The 21,800-nt window shown below is 45.0% G+C and overlaps 1 protein-coding gene across 13 annotated transcripts in view; it reads left to right on the top strand.

Moving 5' to 3' along the window:
- The window catches only part of srcin1a (SRC kinase signaling inhibitor 1a), a 60,945-nt gene that overhangs the window by 26,581 nt on the left and 12,564 nt on the right, over positions 1-21,800 (top strand). For 11 of the 13 annotated variants that reach the window (XM_088357607.1, XM_088357608.1, XM_088357609.1 and 8 more), the window contains 6 exons: positions 13,425-13,457; positions 14,082-14,413; positions 16,319-16,345; positions 19,162-19,357; positions 19,782-20,077; positions 20,869-21,686. In XM_088357607.1, coding sequence (XP_088213733.1) covers positions 13,425-13,457; positions 14,082-14,413; positions 16,319-16,345; positions 19,162-19,357; positions 19,782-20,077; positions 20,869-21,686 — 1,702 coding nt within the window. The other 2 variants (XM_088357612.1, XM_088357615.1) reach the window with 2 other exon arrangements.

Raw genomic sequence — 21,800 nt, 5'->3', positions numbered from 1 at the left:
CTCGGGTTCTTCCTAACACGATGTCGGGTTGACAAGGCCACGCGCTCAACTCTATTTCCAGATTGTCAACTTACGACACGGGTAAGTCTTGCTTCTTATCAATCGTCCCTTTTTTGGGAGTTTTCTCTCTCCATCCTTGAGTTCCTTCACTTTTAAGAATTCCTCTCATTTTCTTCTGCGATCACATCGAAGAGACAAGTAAAGGAAATGTCACGGGTTCTTCAGGAACCCTTTCTCTCCCGTGAATATCTCAGCTGATCAGGATTCAGCCAGTGTCATAGAGGAACCTCGTAGACAGCTGAATTTGGAGGTCAAACATGACAAAGACCAAGCCGCCATGCTTTTTGTGATTGACACACTATAGGGTGATTCTTCCCCAAGAGTGAGGCTGATTACCTTCATTCCAGCTTTAGACCGAGGGTTTAACGTGAAAGGCAACGAGTTCCTCTTGTAACTGCCAGGCTTACACTTTTAAATCCACACCTTCTCCCCTGACACGAGCCGGGATTACCTGCTCTGAACAGGAGTTCCTTTTCTCCGCTGACGAGCATGTTGTGTGATTCTAAAACTAACATGTCACGAGAATCAAGATCAACATCAGAACAGATTGCGATGCTAGTTTTTGTCTCCACTTGTACACTGTCAACCAGTTTGAACTTAAATATGATTTTGTGACGGATAAATCAGTTTTGTCTTGCCTCATGCCCGCCCCTGATTGGATGTTATTAAACCCTCTATTAAACACAAACTACCGCTCACTCTCTCCAAGTCATTACTGCTGCTATTTCAACTCACCGTTTGATAAATAAGTCTCAAACTAGAGGCAATTAAATGGCTAATTTGTTGTTTCGTTGCCTACATATTAGGAATGTCAGCCGCTGCATTGGGACAAAGAAAGAACAGAAGCGTGCGTTTAACTCGCCACCAGTTTCATCCCTGTCAGCAGAAACCTATTTGTAATTTTCCTTTCAAGGACATTTGGATTTTTACTGATACGGTTAGAGTAAAACGGTTTGAAATGAATACAATAAAATAAAAATAAAATAATAAAATTAATAAAATAAAATAATGAAAAATAAATAAAATAAACATTTCAGGGAGCTAAAGAATGACTATTGTGGGTATTATAACGAAGGAACAATAATGTCGTCAAAGTAATGACCTTCATCGTGCAGAGGGACACCGGATTGATTGTTGAGGCCACAAGGCGATTCTCCAGAACCGATTGCGGATCAAATACTCTCTTTCTTGAGACCTGTCGGACCGTTGCATTGATATCCTTCAAACCTGAACGAGCGTTGCGTCCTTCAGAGCTGAATGCCGATTTATGCGACAGGGCCAGCGGCTCTCCGGCAGCAGTCATTAAAAGGCTGCTGCTCTCTTTTATTCCTCTCCTCCATGAAAATCATCGACACTCATTTGGATGTGTTTCTCACCTTTGTGCGGCAAAATCTGCATAATTGATGAATTCCAATGCGTCGCAAAGGATTTTGCGCCGGATTACAGACAAATTTCTTGTGAATTGGTAACTGAGTAAGCGAAAGGAGGCATCAAAGCTTAAATATCTTTAGAAGATATCGTGATATCTTAATTTAGGCAACACTTCACTTATTCCAGTTCGTGGACTATCATTGTCCAGGGTCATTGTCAAGGACACAGAATTGCTTCATTGAATTGCTGATGAATGTAAATCGCGAGTGTCAGTTGGGAAGCCCGATAGTGGATTTTACAGAGCGGTTCAAAGGAATCACCATTCGAGAATATCCTTTCGGATCAATCAAGTGATTCCAGACTGTTCGTTTAGCTGTTGAAAGGCAATAGGGATGGTCGAAGCAACGCCGGCTGTCACAGTGGAAGAAAAATCACAACAAATAGTTTAAATAGTGGCTCTCATCAGGGCCCCTCGGCGGCGAATGATGGCTCGTCAGACTTTGGGTCATTTGTCACCCGCTGCGGCAGACTGGGGGTCCTGATCACATCAAGTTGAGTTATAGCTACCCCATAACCTTAGATTATTGTGCTGTGGGCTACAACGTCCCGTCGTGGGGTGAGAACAACGTAAGGGAGGAATGAAGACAAACATTTTGATCTCCTCGTTTGATTTTGTGGGTTCACTCGGATGTTCCGTTTTGAACCTGACAACAGGGCGTCTTTTTTTGTTCATGACAGAATTCTGCGTTGGCTACGCTAGCTTGTACGGCTAGCTATTCCCCAACCTCAAGGTGGTACTAGCATCCCCTGACTGGTTCTCCAAGGCATCAGAATACGAAGTAGTAGTCCAAAAGGTCAGGCTTGTTTTTGCTGCGCTGTCACAAAAACCTCCCTCACCCGCTTTTGGGGATCACCCAGCTGAAGACTGCGGCGCCGAACGAATGGAGGCAGCATAAATTAGAGGCAAGGCGGGAGCAATCGTAGGCACCCAGCTGGCTTTTCCCTGCCCCTTAGCTCGACATCAGTAGCGATTGCTCACCAAAGGGAAAGGTCACGGCCGACCTCCAAGGACGGCTTGCATCATTGGCCGCGTCCTGCTCATTTCCTGCCCCCCCCAAGACCGCTGCAAGAGCGCATCTCGACCATTACGCTCACTGCTATGTCATATAGAATGACAACCTACGTTAGAAAAGTGATGGCTGAATTCTTGGGAACGAAAGAATATGGATGGGGGGGTCTCTCTCTAGGAAAATCCTCCGAGCAAGGAGGACAGAAAGTAATGGCGGGAAAAAGGTGAAACGGCGGGCAAGTACAGAAGTCCCATAACGCAGCATGAACAGCAAACCCATAGGCGATATTTTACCGTTTGTGTTCCATAAGCAATTATGGCCTCTAATGGCACCATCATTTTTTTTTTTTTTTGCTGATGGTGCATAAAGGCACATTAGATAGCTCGACGAGCAAGTCGGCTACATACGTCGGAAGTGTAAACAAAAACAATCACACTTTTCTCCCTCTCCTGGAACATCAAGCAAAGCCGCCGAGATGCTAATGCAATTAAGACACACTTGCTTTATACACAAATCTGAATAATTAAAAGGTGAAAGAGGACGCCCTGAGTCATTCATATCCCGTTTGTATTTATTTGTTGGAGGCAAATTGCCCGGCGGCCCCTGTGTTGCTTCTCTCTGATGCAAAATTTAGTGGACTCGCTGTTTATTCGTCCTTGTGAGCCACTGACTCCCTGTGTTAGCATAGCACAAACACACTGCATAGACAATGCATTTGTGTGTGTGTGTTTGCATGCGGCGACTAAATCCGCGTGTGGCGCAGCTGTCAAACTCTAAGCGGCCATTGTTAACCTTGTGTCACTCAGCGTGCATCAGGTGAAATGTCCGCGGGGGGGCTGTCATCCCCTCTCTGCGCCCCTCCGAACACACACACATACACACACATTAATTTATAATGACGAATGGTAATTGCCAAATCTTAACAACAGGATGAGATACCCCAGTGTCCTGTGATGACCACTTTGGCCACTAGAGGCCACTGCTGCAGCTAGTTAATGAAATTAAAAGTCATCAAGACACCGGCATAATGAAGAGCAAGTATTCTAACATCATCATCAATTGACTTTAGAAAATGATGCAACATTCCAACAATGTTGATTTTATATATTACTATTAATTCTATTAATAGTGATTTTTTTTCCCCCCTCCATGAAAGTTTTATCTTCATCTAGAAGCTGCAGGAAGCTCATCTTTCCCCCTCCCCAGGGGACCTCCACGTGTATCTTCACCGCTTTGATGGGCGCTTTTTATTAGCTACGGCGAGCGAGATAGTAACTATCCCTGTAGGCTCCGGTTACACTTGCAGAGCGGCGGGAGAGTTCATAGATGGATAAAATTCAAATTAAAGACTCTCCTCTCGGGTTGCAGCGAGAGAGAGAGAGAGCGTGGGATGGAGGGGAGCAGGCGTTTGGAAGATGGGCAAGGTTTGGAGCTCAAACTTTTAATGAAATTTTTTGCCGGCTTCGATTCATGTTTCTAATAACTCAGCCGGTGGTTTTTTTTTAATGACTTTTTTTGTTTTCATGAAACACAAAACCTGTGTGAACATAAATGACGAGTGGAGGACAGACAGGAGGTGCTTTGGCGACAAGAAAGGTGCCTCGTCGGCCATGTTTGCTCGTAGTGGCGTGCGCTCAGATGGAAAGAATGCGTGAAATGGGGTGAGAGTGACACTGGAGGACCGAGAAAGGAAAGTGACATTGTTCAAAAGTGGCAGCTCTCTCTCTCTCAGTCCCTCTAGGTCTCTTTACCCTTGCGTCCCTCCTCGTTTGCCCACTTTGAAATGTCCTGACTCCGTTTTGCTTCCCAGTCAGGTGCTGAATATTAGACAACATTAGTCGGACGTTACGCCGGGATGAAAGGGTGAAAGGATTGCCGCTGGAGGATGCTGGCAAAGCCTCAGGTGGGCGCTTGAAGTGGGACTCTCCTCTCATGTGTTTTTTTTTTTTTCCCCCTCCTTTGACTATCCCTTCCTGTCAGCTGGCGTCTTTGCTTTTTTTTTTTTTTTTTTTCTTGAAACTTTAATGAGGCACTGCCTTCCAAGGGAACCTTTGAGGAGAGGACACATTGAGTTTGTTGTCAGGAGAGGCACGTATTGCTTCACTGTAACGCTTAAAAAAAAAAGACTCAACGGGCCCCTTCAGGATCGCCGCCGCCGCTGCTTCATCACTGACGTGCGTCTCCGCAAACTTTCCCAGCGAGTCCTCTGGGGACTTTTTAAGTCATTTGTAGCGAGTAGTTTGAGATTTGTTTGATATCTTATGCCGCCGCCGCTGCCGTCTCATTCAGACTTGCGTAAGTGAGAGAGTTTGTGATGACTTCTTTTTATGTGCACAGAGACTACTTTGTTAGAGCCGTGTCGGAAAATACACGAGGATTCCACTTTTAAAAAGATGATGGGATTCCGTTTTGAGAGCTGTTAATTAAAAGATGGGATGAAGCAAGGTTTGGATCAAGTGAAGTTGCACATCCACAACAGTAGGTGGCAGCGGTGCATTTGAGGTATGCGAATGTACCTAATGAAGTGTCAATGAGGAAATGTGTTATTGTCTTAATTTTTTAATTTAATTTAGCATATATTGCCGAGTTGGCAATATTGCAACTCATGTTGCAAACATTCGAAAATACATTTGTCATAGTCAAGTCATAATGGTGGTACTTGAAGAGCTAAATTGTTTTGTTTTTTTTCTTCAATTGATCAATGGCCTTTGTAGCTAAGAAATTGTACGGTTCTACCTTGGTTCCATCCAGTGTACTGTATCGGAAGCTCATTTGTAACTGCTTGTTTCCATGGCGACGTCAGCCGTCACTCACCTTGCAGCCCTTCTCCCTCTGTGACTCATGTTGGAAAGAGTTGGATTTGGTTGACTGGAGATTATTTTTTTTTTAAAAGTGAGCATCAACCTCAGCTCTGCTGTGGGACAAGGACATTGCCCCCCACCTCCTTCATCATTAGCTATTCCTTGCTATGCACTGGAACGAGGAAAAAAAATACAGCGACCTGGCAGTCACCAAGGCCTGCCCGGGTGTTTTCTGCACAGGGGCTCTCATTAGCCTGCCGGGCTTTGAGTCAATGCAGGCCAACACCTCTCCTCGCTTTCTTGCGCCTTCCCCTTCAACAAACTCCAATTAGGATCTACTGTCTGTGTGCGATCATGCGTGCACACTCGAGTGTGTGTCAGTATGTGACACGAGGTTCACGACTTGACCTTGTTGTGGTTCTGAGTAGTAGTTACTTCCATTTGGCAGCATTAATTAGCCAAGTCAAGTATCAAGAGCTTCAAGCGCTCACGCCCGGGGCTACAATAAATACCAAATTGAGTGTCAGTGTTTGGACACACAAACATTTTTTATTTTTTTTAACACTCCTGGCTGGTATTTTGGCTTTGACAGTCTTTGTGCGGAAAATGAAACAAGGGCATACGTTGGCAACATCAACAAGCATCTAGTGGGCTGTTTTTGGCAACGAGAGCTTCTTGTGTGGCTTTCCTAAAATATTAGGAACAACTCTCCGTGCGTTGCAGTGCAGTTATGCTGGCACGATAAAAGCTAGCGGTGACGGAGTTGGAGAGAAAAACGTTTGCATCTGTTCTGGGGAGCCGGAGGCGGCGGGTCACAAAAAGTCAGCTGTTGAGTGTGCGTGTGCGTAGGTGTGTGTGTTATTGGGAGGGGGCATTTTATTGTGATTCCAAGCTAATTAAAGGCTGTGGCAGGTTCTTTCAGGAAATGGATGCAGATGAGCGAGAAGCACAAAAGAAGCCTGGCGAATGAGTGTCAAGCTTTTAAAACGCAAGATGTGGAAATGTGTCGCAAGCGTCTCGGCACGCCTGAGGAGATTCGGTGACTGAGGTGGATTTTCTTTTCACGTTTTTTTTTTCGTTTTGAATGTAGCTGCTAGTACGATGTTTTAATATGACAAGTTCTTGTGAAAACGAGGGAGGGCCATTCCAAAAAAAGGCTTATGCATTTTATTTTAATCTTCTTTCCAGGAGTGGTATGAGCTTGTCTCGTCAGACCCAAGCTCCGGTTTCAGACACTAATGAGTCTCACTTGCAGACGTCTCCTACCTGTCCCATCATTCACCTGCCCTCCATGTCTACATCCGGGACTTTTTTTTCCACATCCTTATTCCATTAATTTTCAGTTTTTGCACACTGATTGCATGTAGTGCTGGTGTTCTCCACCAGGTGGTGCTAGTCTTACCTTCTTTCAGTGTTGCTTTGAGATACGTGTTTCGTACGAAAACACAATCTTCACATCATCTTTTCCCATAATGTTAATTATATTATCATAGATTATATTATTGTAAATTGTAACCATCCAAACAGAAATGAAATGGGCCCAATTCTTGATTGGCAGCACCTCATCTGATGGAAGTGGTTCCATCAGATGGCCCCTAGGGAGTCACGGTAAATGCCGCGTTTATTGTGTTGAATGTTACCCGGTGCCCTGGGCGTCAGCGCCGATGTGGGAGTCGTCAGTGTGTCTGACGTGAGCCCCACGGCCGTCCACTCCATTGTGTTGGTGCAAGGACACTGAAAATACAGCCAGACTCTTGACCAGCTCCACAATTAATTATTAACTCAACAAGCTGTAGTAAAACAGTCAAGGTTTGTCAGCGAGCCACTACAGGCGCATTTGTCTTTGAAGCAGTTTAAAAGAGGGCAATTTTCACAATTTGAAACATTTCCCGGGTGTCTGTGATGATGTCACGTCATTATATGACATTCTTTAACAGGCTTGTTGAAATGCTAATATAGAAGATGCATTTTGTTGCCATAACAACCAGGGCCGGCGCTAGGGCTGTGTTGGCACCCTACTGACTTTGACATTATTGAGTCCTGTAATTCGGCCCAATTTAAAATGAGCCACATTCCCACAAATAGGCAGCTAACAGATTTACACGTTCGATTTCACACTCAACGGCCCGAGACCCGACTGTTTGTACACGAGACATTAAAAAGTTAATTTCGCATAATTTGTCCCATATAACTTGTAAACGGCGCGAGGGAGGATGCAGAAAAGATGCATGTGACATGATTATGTGCGGCGAGATGTGATCACTTTGGGGAAAATACGACACTGCTCACGCTACACAATGCGCCGTAATTCACCGCAGTCCTTTTGTAGCCAAGAGGCACCCTGAGAAAAGGGCACAGACAGTCAATTTTATAGGTGGTGCACAGTGCAGAAAAACACCTTGCTATGCTTCCTTAGAAAACCTCGTAAATCATTACCAAACAACTTGTAGCGTGAAAAACGGATTCATAAACACGATACAAGCGCTACAAAATGAAGTTCGGAGACATGCTTGTTTTACGTCCACTCTACGTACTTATCGGAGGAAATGTGTCATCGGGAAACATATAACATCGCTTCTCTTCATTAGTTTTTAAATATACATTGACCACACTGCTGCCTAAGTATGAACGAACTAGAAGTGATGTTACGTTTTTACACGGTCAGTTTCTCACACTGATGCTATTTTAATGCTATGTAGTTTCTGCTCATAAACATCAAGCTCATTAACGAGCTATTGTTTGCTGCTCAAAGTCAAGACCTGTTTGTAAATCAAACAGAGCCCACCAACTAAGTTGACCTAAATAAATGCTAAATAGTATTACACGTGATCAAAAACAGTAATAATGATGATTTAATGCTTTAATCAATTGAAAAAGATGTTGCTTTTTGTACTAGTGCAGTAATGGTACTTGTTTCATTAGCTCGTCTATGATGTTTCCTGTTATGTGTTAGCATTAAGCTAACTTATGTGGTTGGTAAGTACTTTTTTTTTTTCGCAAGACAATCGAAAAAATCCGATCACTGTTTGAAAAACATCTGCCAATATCAAGCAACCGCAGCGTTTATCAAGCCTTTTTGGCTTTGTTACATCGTTTAGCTTGCTAAGTGTCCTCGGGGGTGCTCGCTAACACCCGTGAAAACAAATACAAGCTGTTAATAAACTATGACTGGTTAATTTTTCATTTTCAACACGATGTAGAGACTGTCGACGCCACCTCCCTCCTCCAGTCACGTCCTCCGAGTCTTCATTAGCGCAGCCAATGCTTGTACGCGACTTGTAATACCCGCTTCCCCCATTCGCGCGCCAGCTGTTGCCCGCATGCGCCTGGCATGCTACCCACATGTGTCGCAGCAATTCCGCCACTTTGATTGATAACTCTGAGAGGAACTCATTTGACAGCAAATGCCCAGGACGTGTAGCTTGTTAGCTTAGCATCTTGGCTGCGTCTAGCTAGCATGAGATTTATGAAATAGTTTTGACAACTGCTCTGCAGGGAGCTCATACGCAGCATGTCAGAAGCAACCATGTGTTCTTTCGAAATAAAATGTCTTCTAATTAGCCAACATCAATAACCACGTTGAGATTTTATGTGTGGGAATTCTATGATCGTGAACAAAAACAGAGGCTTCACATCGCGGTGGAACCAATTGTGTTTAGAAATTACTTAATGGTAATTATAATCTTGTTAAAGGGATTGTCTTGGAGTCTTATGTGCTTAATTTGACATTTTTAAATGTTTTATTGCATTGCGTCTTGATTTTAAAAAAATAGCAGAATCAACAAATTTTGTCTCAATATGAAATACATCACGCAAATGACTTTGCCTGTTCACTTCAAAGTGGTTTCCATCAATTTAATCGCTGTACCACTTTATTTTCCCGCCGAGCTTTTCTTAATCTTCATCATGCACCTGCTGTTTTTATACTGGAACATCATGAGTGTTTGTTCTCGTGGGTTATTTCAAGTCAAGTCTTTCTTTGCAGTAATAGCTTCTTTGTTCCCCCTCCGAATGTAAACACGCCACGGTATTCTGATTAATATTGCATTGAGAGAATTAAAACGTCAAAGTGGCATCGAGCTCGCATTGCGAACGTCACATGACCAAAACCAGATAAGAGCCGAGCCGTTACGTTCCGTGAATCTAACATCGGGGGCTCATTTTTTTCAACATTGAGTCATGCTGATACAAATAGTCCCATTTATGAACATCGAAAATGCCCTGAGCCTATTTTTGTGGTATTATGGTATTTATTTAATGTTAAATTCAGTTTCAAATACATTTCAGGTTACGCCAAAATATCCTTGCATATATACGACAGTTTCATTTTGTAGATTTGCATACATTAGAAGGATTTATCGTCAGTCTTGCCGGAGGTCCGCGCCCTCTGATGGCTCTCGGTACTTCCATACGAGGAAAGGCTCACAGGAACATGACATCACGCTGCGTTCATGCTTGTAAGAAGATCCGTCATCTGTAGCCTTACCTGTCCGCCATCCCATCCTTCTTAATCAGCTCATGAATATGCATCCAGTCTGCTTCTTCATATCCTCCCGTTTCTCCTCGCTGGCCGTCGCAGTTAGCTAAATGGAATCTATCAACATGTGTCGGAATGGCTGGCAAGTACACTGCCGTTTATTACACGAGACCCACGAGATTCATAACTCCTCGTCAGACTCGAGCAATTAACCATGTGAGCGCAAATGTTGGCTCCTTTCCAAACTTGTTGATCAATAAATTAACAGTCGCCCATGCATGTTTTCCAAACCCGAGAGACGCTTTTGTCGAGCGTTCACACGCACCGAATCAGAGCTGATGGTGTTCCAGGAGATGCTTGATGGTGCCGGCGTTGCCCGGGGAGACGCCGTGTTGTTAGGTTGTGGAGAAGCTGGTGGGTGGAAGGAGGCTTCTTATTAAAGCTCTCCTTTGCCAATAAATGATCAAGGTTTTTCGGCCGACCCGGAGCCTTCACGTTGTCTCTCCGCTTTTAAAATTGCTGCTTGACCTCCTCCTTGATGGCTTCCTGCGGGTGGGCGGCCACCATCTTCGCTTCGCTTTTAGCGCTCGTCTCCCGACGCCACTTCGAGCTTTCACGGCTAATGGAGGGAAAATGTTAAGTGCACATGCTTGCCCGCTAGCAATGGCCCTGTTTTTTTTTATTTTTTATTAAAAAAACCTTTGAGTGGACACCAGTTTCACAAATATAGAATACTTTTAAAAGCCTCCGTGAGTTTTAACGTTTATGGAAGCAGTCACTCGAGTCACCGTTTTTATAAAGAACAAACTGATTAACTTGATATCAACGGAGAAAAGCCGTCATTTAAAAAGGCCCACGTTGACAGGAGGCAATATCCTCCTCCCACCGTGTCTTTCCATCCCCTCTTAGTTATTTGCACAGAATACCAATTGCTGATTGTTGCACTGCTCCTTGTATTTCTCACGATACTCGTTCTTTAACCTGCCTCCGCTGACTCACCCTCTCGGTTAAAATATTCAGCGCCGTCACAGCTGGCGTCCCGCAAGAAGCTTACGATGCGCACCCACTAAATTAAAATTCAAGATATAGGCGCGTTTGCCTCGCTTTGCTTCAATGACTGCTCAATGCAACGAGTGACAGTCTGTGCACTGAAGGATTAGAGAAATATGATTAAACATGGTTGGACAAGATACTACTTTACATTAAATACAGTATTAAGGTCCACTGGAGCACGGAATTCTGCACGCTCAGGCCACAACATTGTGTACTCTTACACAATCACAATTATTTTTCAAAAATTGCTCGAAAAATTGCTCGGTCGTCATGGTAACAAAAGCTGTACTTCTCCGATATAGCCACCTTGGAAGTTTCATTATGCAACAAATTCCATTTAGAATAAATATGTTACGCCGTCACGGTTGAATGACATGCATAATTTACACCTGTGATATATTTATTAACTTAGCGCTCGGCTCATTGCTGGCTGTCAATAGCTGGAGCGCTACAATGGAAGCAGTGCAGTCAGAAGGCTTCTTAGCATTCCGAGGGTGCCTCTCTCTACCCTTCACTCCTTCTGACCTGCTTTGAAGTGAGCACGTATGAAATCGATGAAAGCCGTCGAACCGCGAGAGTTCCAGCAGGTGTCGAAGAAGACGCTTCTTCTGCTTCTTCTTGACGAGATGAAATTCAGTTCACTGAAATGACCCACCTTTGAGTGGAGCCTCGGCATACATGATCAGATTCTGTGTGCGTGTCTCTCCAACAGTGAAGGACTGGTGACTTAAAAAGTCCGAAGTTGAGAATAACCACGATACACTTTCAGGCCATAACGTTAGAAGGACAACTCCGTTTCAGCCTTTAAGTAAATAATGTATGATTGTTCTAATAGAAAATGTTTAGCTATTCTATTTTGAAATAATACCTTAAGATAAGGAATGACTTAAAATCATTATCGAAATCCCCTCAGAATTTTCACTATCCATCTTGCTATATGTTAGCATTTGAGCTAATGTCCACATAGAATTATAATAAAATCCTTGATGACATATGCGCTTTCTGTACTCAGGTTGCTATCTAACTACATAATAGCAAACCAAATGTTAGCATTCTGTACTCAGTTTGATTTCAAGTGTGTTTTTAAGCATATTGTTAGCAAGTTAGCTGTTTTGCAGTTTGCGTTTGTCATGGTATTTAACACGGGATTTTTTTAAATTTAATACAGTTCTGTTTTCTGTGCTCAGGCTGCCATTTTGCGGTCGATATGATGACTGTACTAACAAGACTATATGTTAGCACGTTAGCATTCCGTCAGTTTCCATTAGCTGTTCCTCTATTCCCAAGGCTACCACTCTTTTTGCTCCTTTTATTTCTGCAGCCGATGTTCTTTTCGCAGGCTTTGCTTTGTCTCCAGGCTTATGCGAAGATATATTGAGGCGCCAATGACGCCAGCATGAAGCGTGAATTCACATTTTTCTATTCTTTGCTATCTCAACCCACGCAGCTTATAAAGACCACTGTCTTCTATCTGCTCAATGCAAAGTTTTGTCAGACCTCTCGCAATTGTGGGCCAAACTTATTGTCTTGCATTCAGAGCTTGTCTGCTGAGAGGCTGGCACAGGCATTGTTATACAGAATTTTTTTTTTTTTATCAAGTTGTGATACAAAGGTTCCATTTTCGCAGAGCATTGTGATGGGACTCTTGATTTGGGCCACTTGTTAGCCAACACGCCACGAGCTAATGAAGTGCAAAGTGGATATCTGCTCGATGCTAACGCTGTCAACCCGCCGGCCCGCTTCACCTCTATTTATCATCACTTCATCTCTAATGGACACCAGGGCACGATAAATAGACTGGCTAAGTGGGGCAATTGCAGTCCTTCACCGCTTGTATTTCAAGATTTGCCCAGAGGAGAGCATCACATTTTGTTTTAATCACAGTAAATGTGATTACAGGATTGCTATGCAACGAACGAATTGCCAAGCCTTACCATTAATAGCAAAAAAAAATTAAGCTTGAAGGAAAATAAAGCTTTTATTTCAAGATTAATTTCAGACTTACGCTTTTACTTAGAGGTTGTATTGCTGCGCATCCTTCCTCTTTCCACAAGGGGGCGCAAACTCCTGGTACAACTGCCGAAGAACAAGAGATTCACGCTAATAAGTGAAGAAATAAATCACACCGCAATTTCGAGCAAACCCGCCCAGTGCAGTTGCACATATTGCACATGCCAGAAACCGTCACTTTTGATTTGGTTAATAACCAACATTCCGCGCTCTTCACGCATTAGCAGTCTGCACGCGGCTTTGGCTCCGAAGAGACTCAATTATTCCTCCATTTTTTTAATGCACTTCATCCAACCTGTTTTTTTGTGTGACAATTAACCTTCAGTGTATCGATTGTGTGTCCACCTGCTTCCAGTTGACTACAACTTAAATGTGCTATTAGATGTTTTCATGTACTCATAGTCGTCAACTGTGTTCTTATATGTGTGTGCGTGTGAATACATGATTTATGCATGTCCTGATTGTTACTGTTGGAAAAGTGCTATTAATTCTAATAGTGCTTTTTGCTGTTGCCACTGTGTTTGTTTGCACACGTTTGTGCACAAACACGTGAATTAACCCCTTGGCATGTTTCTCTTGCAGCACATGCCAGCAGGGCCTGTTATCCCAAACAAGGTAACTTACACGGCAAACATTCCATCACTTTTTTTTTCTTTCCTTGTATTTGTTTGTTGTTTTTACCATTTGTTTGTTGTTTTTGAGCTGTGCTGTCCATTAAGTTGTTCCTAACGTCGTCATCAAATGAATATAAATATTTATTTACCGGAAGGAATGAAGAATATTTGCCCGCCGATGTTACTAATCTAGCTAATGATGTAGCAAAAATTAAAATTGAAAAAAAAAAAAATCCATAATTTTGGTGATACTTTGGTTAGCTGGTGTGCCGTGAGATTTTTCTTTTGTAAATTGGCTCAATAAAGGTTGAGGACCTCCGGTTTAAAGTATGTCAGGGAGTGAGTTGTGGACAGTGATCGCAGAAATATGATGTTTGTTTCATAAGCCAAGAATCGTTAATGGCGCTTAGGATGACAAAGCAGCAAAAACAAGCTCACTTTTGATTCATTACAAAAGCCTTTCCTCTTTGCTCACCATTTTTCTTGCCTTGCCAGCACTTTGGAATCAATACTGGGGCCGGGAACTGCCCTCCTATCTAACATCGCATCCCATTTCTTTCTCTACCTGCTTCTCCTTATCTCTTCCACCATGGTCGCTTCCTTCCTCCGTTCATCGCCGCTGCAGAACTAGAGCGCGGCGGCACTCACATGATCTCCACGGATGACCTGGAGTACCCGCGGGAGTATCGGACGCTGGGCAGCAGCGGCCGGCGCTTCTCCAACGTGGGCCTGGTGCACACGTCGGAGCACCGGCACACGGTGACGGCGGCGCAGAGCCTGGAGGCGCTCACCAACCTACACAAGGCCGACATGGAGCGCAAGCGGGACGCCTTCATGGACCACCTGAAGAGCAAGTACCAGCAGCAGCAGCTGCAACATCAACACCACAACCCGCCGTCGCCGTCGCACTCGCACGCCAGCATGAGGGGAAGCTCGGAGAGGGCTGCTCGAGAACAGGTACGCACCAAACATGAACATTTTAGATTTCGATACGTACTCGCACATACAAACAAATGTCTTTCAGATGAAATATGTTGAGCAAATTTAAACACAAACCTGTTTGCCTAGTTTGCTTAGCGACGCACTCAGCCGTGAAAAATTTCACATCTCAAAAGTACACAAACGACAGGGTTTTGTTTTATAAGAGCCATTGACAGACAGACGGAGAGAGAGCGAGAGAGAGAGAGGGAGGGCGGGAGCGATTCAGGTGGAGTCCATAGTTGCCATGGTAACCCCCGTCCACATATGGCGGGACTATCACGTTGCAAAGGTCGGGCAACGCAGACGAGCGGGAATTGCAAATGATCCAAGTGCTGGGAATGATAAATTCGTAGGTGCACGTCGCATCTTTTAGTGTTTGCGTAGGGAGGGCGAGGGGTGCTACTGAGGACACGGCAAAAGCCTTGCTTCTCCCGCATGTGGAGGAGGAGGGAAGAGTGACGAGAGAGGGAGGGAGGGAGGAGCTGGAGCGAGTACAGCTCTGCGACCAGTCAGGCAAGCCCGCCGCCGCCGCCGCCGTTGCCGCTGTTCAATTAGCCCGCAGCGGCGAGAATCAGAAGGCCACCGGCGAAAAAGAAGCGTCCCGATCAGCTGATGTAATGAATTAAATAACGTGCGATGAGGGAGGAAGGGGAGACACGGACGCTTCGCTGCGCTTGACGGACGGGCGAGGATGAATGGAGCGGCGGACGGCTGCAGGTGAGGCTGGACTGAATGAAGCGTGTCGACGTGTGTGCGTCCATGTCCTCTACCTGTTGTTTGTTTTGGTTGTCGCGGCGACACCCAGACAACACCGACTGCCTACATGCAGTGTTGTTTTATCATTTTTGAAGTGATCGCAATTTAGATGTGTGTGTGTGTGTGAGAGATAGAAGTACAAATGACGGGAGCTGGTGGGCTGCTGGGGGATGACGACATGCAGTGGAGGAAGGGGAGTAGTGAGTGCAGCCTGCTTTACATGCTGGTCAGGTAATGCGGTGCTCCAGCTCACTCAGCTCTGTTCCTTCGGTGCACAATTGCGCGAGCAATTGTAAGATTCTTCCTTTCTGTTCAACATGGGGGGGAAATGCGAACCCAGAAGACTGCGGTCGGTAAATGTTGCCGATAGCGCCGTAAAGAAGGAAGGGGACGAGGCTTTGACTTGACTCGCTCCAGCTGCGTGCCAAAATGGAGTCAATAAAGTTGTCTCATCAAGAGACGAGTAAATATTTACAACGCACTTGGTGGAGTGTCAGGAGAGTTTTCTGCACTGACCCTTGTTGTTGTGGCTTTATTTCATTATCAGATGTGTGGACAAGTCGGGTTGACTCACTTGTGCTGAATTTAAAAGGAATGAGGGCGGCCGCTTGTGTGTTCACTCCCACAACGGCGCAAAAGGCCTAGCCCCCACCACAATCCAAAAACAAACATATTAGGTTTATTGAAGACTCCAAATTGTCCTTCGTTGTGAATATTGTGAAAGACAAACCTTAAAACCCATATTGATCTCCCCCCCCCGTCACTTGTGCGTCAGCATTTATTAATACGCAGCGACTGACTGATTACTCAGAAGCGCCTGCAGATAAAAAGAATAAGCGCTTGAATAAGGGTTGGGATTTAAAATTCATGACCGCTGCCCAATCTTTCTTATTTTTTTAATTCAGTATCCGCACGGTATATTTCTAGGGCGACTGGCTGCTTGTGATTCAGGACTGATTATATTTTAATGGGGGGAATTCAGCCCTTCTCAATATGAGGCGGTGTGACGGGACGTGCAATACAATCTTTATTTGTATAGCGAGACAGCGAGCTGACATTTTATTTCATTGCACTTACTAAAACTATCTTCTCTTTTTTTCTTCTGTGCAACTGGAAACACCGCAGCAACAACCCAACTATTGGAGTTTTAAGGTCAGTGCTGCATATTAAAGAAAAACCTCCACCTAGGAGTTTGTGTGTTTACTTGTTTGTCTGATTTTGGATCCGTCTGCATCAACATTTCTCAAACATTTTCAGCCCCCAAATTTCAGACTATACATATATGTATATATATATTTTTTTTTTCCCGTTACACTACTCGCATTTCAATTTGAACTGATGCTTAGGCCATCTGTTTGCTTACAGAATATAAAGGCTGTCACTTGAGTGACCTTTGAGCGTGATGTACTGGATAGATGAGTGTTTGACCTCCAGTTTATCTGTTTGCTCAAGCGTCAAATCTCCCGCATTCATGCATATATACATTATATGTATATAGAAGGTGGTCGTGTCAGGGTGTAGCCTTGGAGAATTTATTACACCTTACACATGGCCACATTTTCTTTTTTTTTTATTTAACGAACACCTCAGCAGAAGAAATACTCGTCGCTAAGACATATTGATCATCTGCTTCGACAGTCAAGTATCCCCCCGGTGGGCAGTTGTCTCTTGTGGAAGTTGGCAGGGAAGAGCTCTTGCTAAACAATGCGACTATTGATGTGTGAGAGCACGGGGGATAAAAAAAAAAAAAAAAAAGCCAGGGGCTTATATTCTGTGTACCCCCCACCACCACCACACACACACACACACACACACACCCTTCTATTCCACATCGGCTATCAGCGCGACAGGGTGGAAATGTCAGTGAATATCAATAGCCGAGTTCCTTGACCCATAGTGAGATGCGCGACAATTTATCTATCACTCTCAGCATTTTACTCCAAAAGTGATTGATGGGAATTAGAGTGCCGCTCGCAAGCCTAATGATAGCCTTTAGCTTCTGCAGATGACAACCTCGTCAATTCAACTCGGTTTACGATGGCAACAATTTATAAAAAGCCCTCGTGCCAATTTTCAACCAACTTTTTTAACGTCTTTTCATGTCTTAGCGTTTTTCATTACTCACTTCACCTTCGACGAACCGTCGTTCGACCTTCTCCTCACTGGAGCGGCTTCTCCATAGTTGGTTAATTTGTGTCATTTTATTGTCATGTTTAGTCGCTTCATGGGAAATCCCCGGAAAGTCTTTTAGCCTATAAAAATTTATGTCAGCCATGATTCAAATTAAAACAGTAAAATCGACTTTGTAAACGTTTATTGCAGTCCTCTAAAACGTATTAGATTAGATATTATTTGATTGACAGGTAAAAGCTAATAAAAACGACTATTTTATGTCTGGCCCACCATTGTCTTCAGGGCACCATTTTCTTTTCTGTTTATTCCCCGGCGATGCAGTTTGCTCCATGAATTGACGGCGCCTGCTATTAGGAAGCCTCAGTTGTCTTGTAAGGGGGAAGGAAGCGAGGGAGGGGGGGGGGGGGGGGGGGTCGCTCGGGGGTATTGTGTGTCCAGGCAGAAGATTGGCCTGAGAGTAATCGCCAAGGTGGCTGAATAGCGAGAGAGGCGCAGTCAGTCAATTTATGTGCAGAGGAGAGAGAGCAAATGTATACGGTGGCGAAACCAAGAAATGACAAATGAGGCACAAAGAGGATTCTTGGAAGTGTAAAGTGCGTCGAAGCAAGAGGGAATAACAATAATAAAAAAAATAATAATTGCAAAATAGGCGGGCAAGGTGTCAGAACATCAGCAGACTTCAAAAATAATATTCATGTGTGGTTTAATGCTAACAGGGCTCACTTATAGAAAATGTGTCTATTGCTTTAAAAAAAAAAAAAAAACGGGGGAAGATGCTCAGTTGAATGCCAGGATGATTCATTATTGATGCTATAAAATGACTACACAGAAATTTCATGTTTTGCTGTGTACCTTTGGAGCACTGTAGCTATTTCCCTTTTCCTCTCTCTAGAATAAAAAACAAAAAGAAAAAATATCACATTGACATCTGTGAGAACCTCTGAGTTGTCCTTCTCTGATTTGACAAAGTAATAGAAAAGGACTGCTTTGTGCCGACTTTCGGAGTCAGATAAACGTTTGTATTAAAACCCTAAAGTCCTTTTGCTAAATTCGATGTCAGCTTGTGGCCTGCACTCCACAAGATCTGTGAAGAAAGAAAGCACATCGGCTTTTCTTGCTCCAAACGTGTTTCTTCACATGCTTACAAATTGCTGAACACTGTTGTATCGTGTGTGTGTGTGTCTGTGTGTGTGAGGCTAAATTATGCATGCACACTGACAGAAGGCCGGCACACATAAATATAGATAGAGGCCAGTATCAAGTGAAAAGTTGCTTTCGGGCAAAACGGATAAATAATGTAACTGACTTTCTGTGATGCTAAACATTGGCGATGGTTCATAGCGGGCCAATATTGCTACTTAAAACTATTTTCACTTTCCTTGACATAAATAAGAAAAACTTTTGTGAAAGTCTCCCTTGGGAAGACTTTTCTTCTTTTTACATACTAAATGGGACACATTATAGAGTTTGAATACGCACCGATGAAACGAGTGGAATAAGGCGGCAAGGATGTCCAATGTTAAAAGACTCTAGATTAGTGTTTCTTCCAAACAAGCAGCAGAGCTTGTGGGAGCTAATTACGGGAACCTCTGCATCAGAGGATCATCCAGCCGCTCCACTGAGCTCGGGGCCCAGCTGCCCTGAATCCGCAGTGTGCCGGCCAGCGCCAGATTTACATGAGCTTCCCAAAAAAAAAAAAAAGTACAATTTACGGCAGCTGGGGAGTTTGAATGAGGCCACATAGCTCAAGAGCATCCTCCGACTGCTGTGTTTTGTACATCTCTCATGTTCTTCTGACTTCTCCTCACCTCGCCGTTGTCGTCTGACTCTCACAGAGCCGCAGCCCTCGCCACTCCCAGTCCACCCAGTCAGGGCTCGCCGACCAGGCCACCAAGCTGTCCTTCGCCTCTGCAGAGTCCCTGGAGACCATGTCCGAGGCCGACGTGCCTATCGGCTTTAACAGGATGAACCGCTTCCGTCAGAGCCTGCCCCTGTCGCGATCTGCTAGCCAGAATAAACTACGCTCTCCAGGTGAGCATGTAGCGCACACACACTCAGCGTCTTTTCCTGGTCCATCCTCCTTTTTTTTTTTTTTTTTTTTTTTTTACTTTTGTTGGGTTTGCGTCTGCACATTTTGGGTTCTCCAGCACCACTACATGTCTGACTTTTAACAATTGGTTCTTTCTTTGCTTTGTGTGTTCTTTTGTGTGTTTGGACCGTGCTCTACCAAGATGAGTATGCAGGTTAGTCAGGCGTCAAGACACATTTAAAAAAAAAATGTTAGATCAAATTGAAGTGTTGCAGCATCCCTGTGGATAAATGAAGATAATTTATTTTGTTTTGTATATTTTTAGTTGAATCATACTTAACTGGGTTTAGAAATGTATTATGAATTATGTGCGTATACGGTACGTGATAAATGTGATTTACCGTTTCTATTTTTTTTTCTTTTTAGGCGTGCTCTTCCTGCAGTACGGCGACGAGACGCGCCGCGTGCACATCACCCACGAGTTGAGCAGCCTGGACACGCTGCACGCCCTCATCGTGCACATGTTCCCGCAGAAGTTGACTGCCGGCATGCTCAAATCGCCCAACACGGCCGTGCTCATCAAAGACGAGGCGCGGAACGTCTTCTACGAGCTTGAGGACGTGCGTGACATCCAGGACCGCAGTGTCATCAAGATCTATCGCAAGGAGCCCATCTATGCCTCCTACCCGGCCGCCGCCCACCTGGCCAACGGGGACCTGCGGGTGAGCGAGGGCGGGAAGTCTGTCGTGTGGATTTTTTTTTTCATGGCTAAACATGCAGTCGGTCACTTTGACATATTTTTGGTGGAAAAAAAATCGCTCTAAGGCCCGTTTGAATTACCACGATATGCTACATTCACTTTGTTTAAAAGAAAACGTTCTTAGCCTTTAATGCAGCACTAATGAGCATTTTTTTTTGTAAGTTGTTGTTTTTGTTGCTTCACTGGTGATTTAAGCAGGTATTCCTCCTGGAAATGTGCTTCCCATCTTCAGCAGACCATCTGTTGGCAACAATGTTGCCGTGTTAAAATAAGCGTATCTTTTTTTTTTTTTTTTACATTTCCGCCTCAGCGACAATCAAGAAAGACCTGAGGGAGACATATTTTTGGGTTTTAATTATTGAACACAAAACCCTGCTTAGTCATTTCTTGCCATTAACAATACATTGAAGGGTGATAATGACAACGGGACAGGCGAGTGTTTAAGTGTACCTAATTTTGCGGTTTGCCGGCAAACAAATATATTCTAATTAGTTATGCAAGTATGTTGACATTTTTTGGCGGCCTCCTGTATTTGCTGATAACACGGTAAGCACTGTGGCTAGAAAGGCGCAATGAGTTAAGCGTTAAATGCAATAACAAATGATTGTTTGTCATTCGATGGCCATAAAGGGAGTCGAGCGCCACTTTATGACGCGCCACAAAAAAGCCGGCTAAAATGGATAGTCTTTAACGTCACCGTTTACTACTGACAGTTGTGTCTCCATGGTGACAAGGGCCGCTTCCTGATTTCAGAGGGACATGGTGTACTCGTCCTGTGACTCCTCCCCGACTCGCCGCCTCAACACGCTCCCCTCGTCCTCGGGCTCTTCGGGCTCCCCTTCCCGCTCCCGCCTCTCCTACAGCAGCGGCCGCCCGCCTTCCTTCGCCGGGTCCCACTCGCCCCATGAGCAGGCGCGCCACCCCCACCATGCTGCCGCGGCAGCAGCCCACATGGCCAACGCGGCCCTCTCGCCTTCGCCCAGCGCCATCCTGGAGCGGCGAGACGTCAAGCCGGACGAGGAAGTCTCGGCGAAGAATTTGGCGCTGATGAAGAATGAGTCTTTGTACGCGGACCCCTACAGCCTGATGCACGAGGGCCGCCTCAGCATCGCCTCCACGCAGTCCCTGGCGGCCATCGGAGACCCCTTCAGTTTCCCCGTGTCCTCGGGCCTGTACCGGCGCGGCTCCGTGCGGTCCCTCAGCACGTACTCCGCCGCCGCCCTGCAGGGGGAGCTGGACGATTCTCTCTACAAGCCCGGAGGGTCCCTATACGCCGACACCTACTCGGCCACGCTGGGCATGGGCTTTCGTATGGCGCCCTCGTCCCCGCAGAAGATCCCCGACATGCACTTGCGGGACAGAGATACGTACTCTGGCTCGCCCAACCGGGCTTCCCCTGTCAGGCAGAACTTCCGCAAGGACTCTGTGTCCTCCGTGTTCATAGACAGTCCCAAGTCCAGACCCAGCTCTGGCTCCGAGCCTCTCTGCCTCACCGCCGGACCAGGGGAGGGGGGCAGGGCTACACCCGGTTTTGGGTCATCGCTGTCCGGACCAGATTCTGATGCCAGCAGGTCGGTTGAAGCGTATGAGTTGGCTCTCGAGCAGCAGGAATGCCATAAATAGGTTCTGGGCTCCATTTGTAGCCCACTATGTTTTTGACTAGATTGCTTTTTAAGGATTGTTGA

Source organism: Syngnathus floridae, chromosome 17 (genome assembly GCF_059516105.1).
Source record: "Syngnathus floridae isolate MCC-2025c chromosome 17, RoL_Sflo_1.0, whole genome shotgun sequence".
Taxonomy (NCBI): domain Eukaryota; kingdom Metazoa; phylum Chordata; class Actinopteri; order Syngnathiformes; family Syngnathidae; genus Syngnathus; species Syngnathus floridae.
The sequence above is the reverse complement of the archived record's forward strand: the minus strand, read 5'-3'. Positions and strand labels throughout refer to the sequence as shown.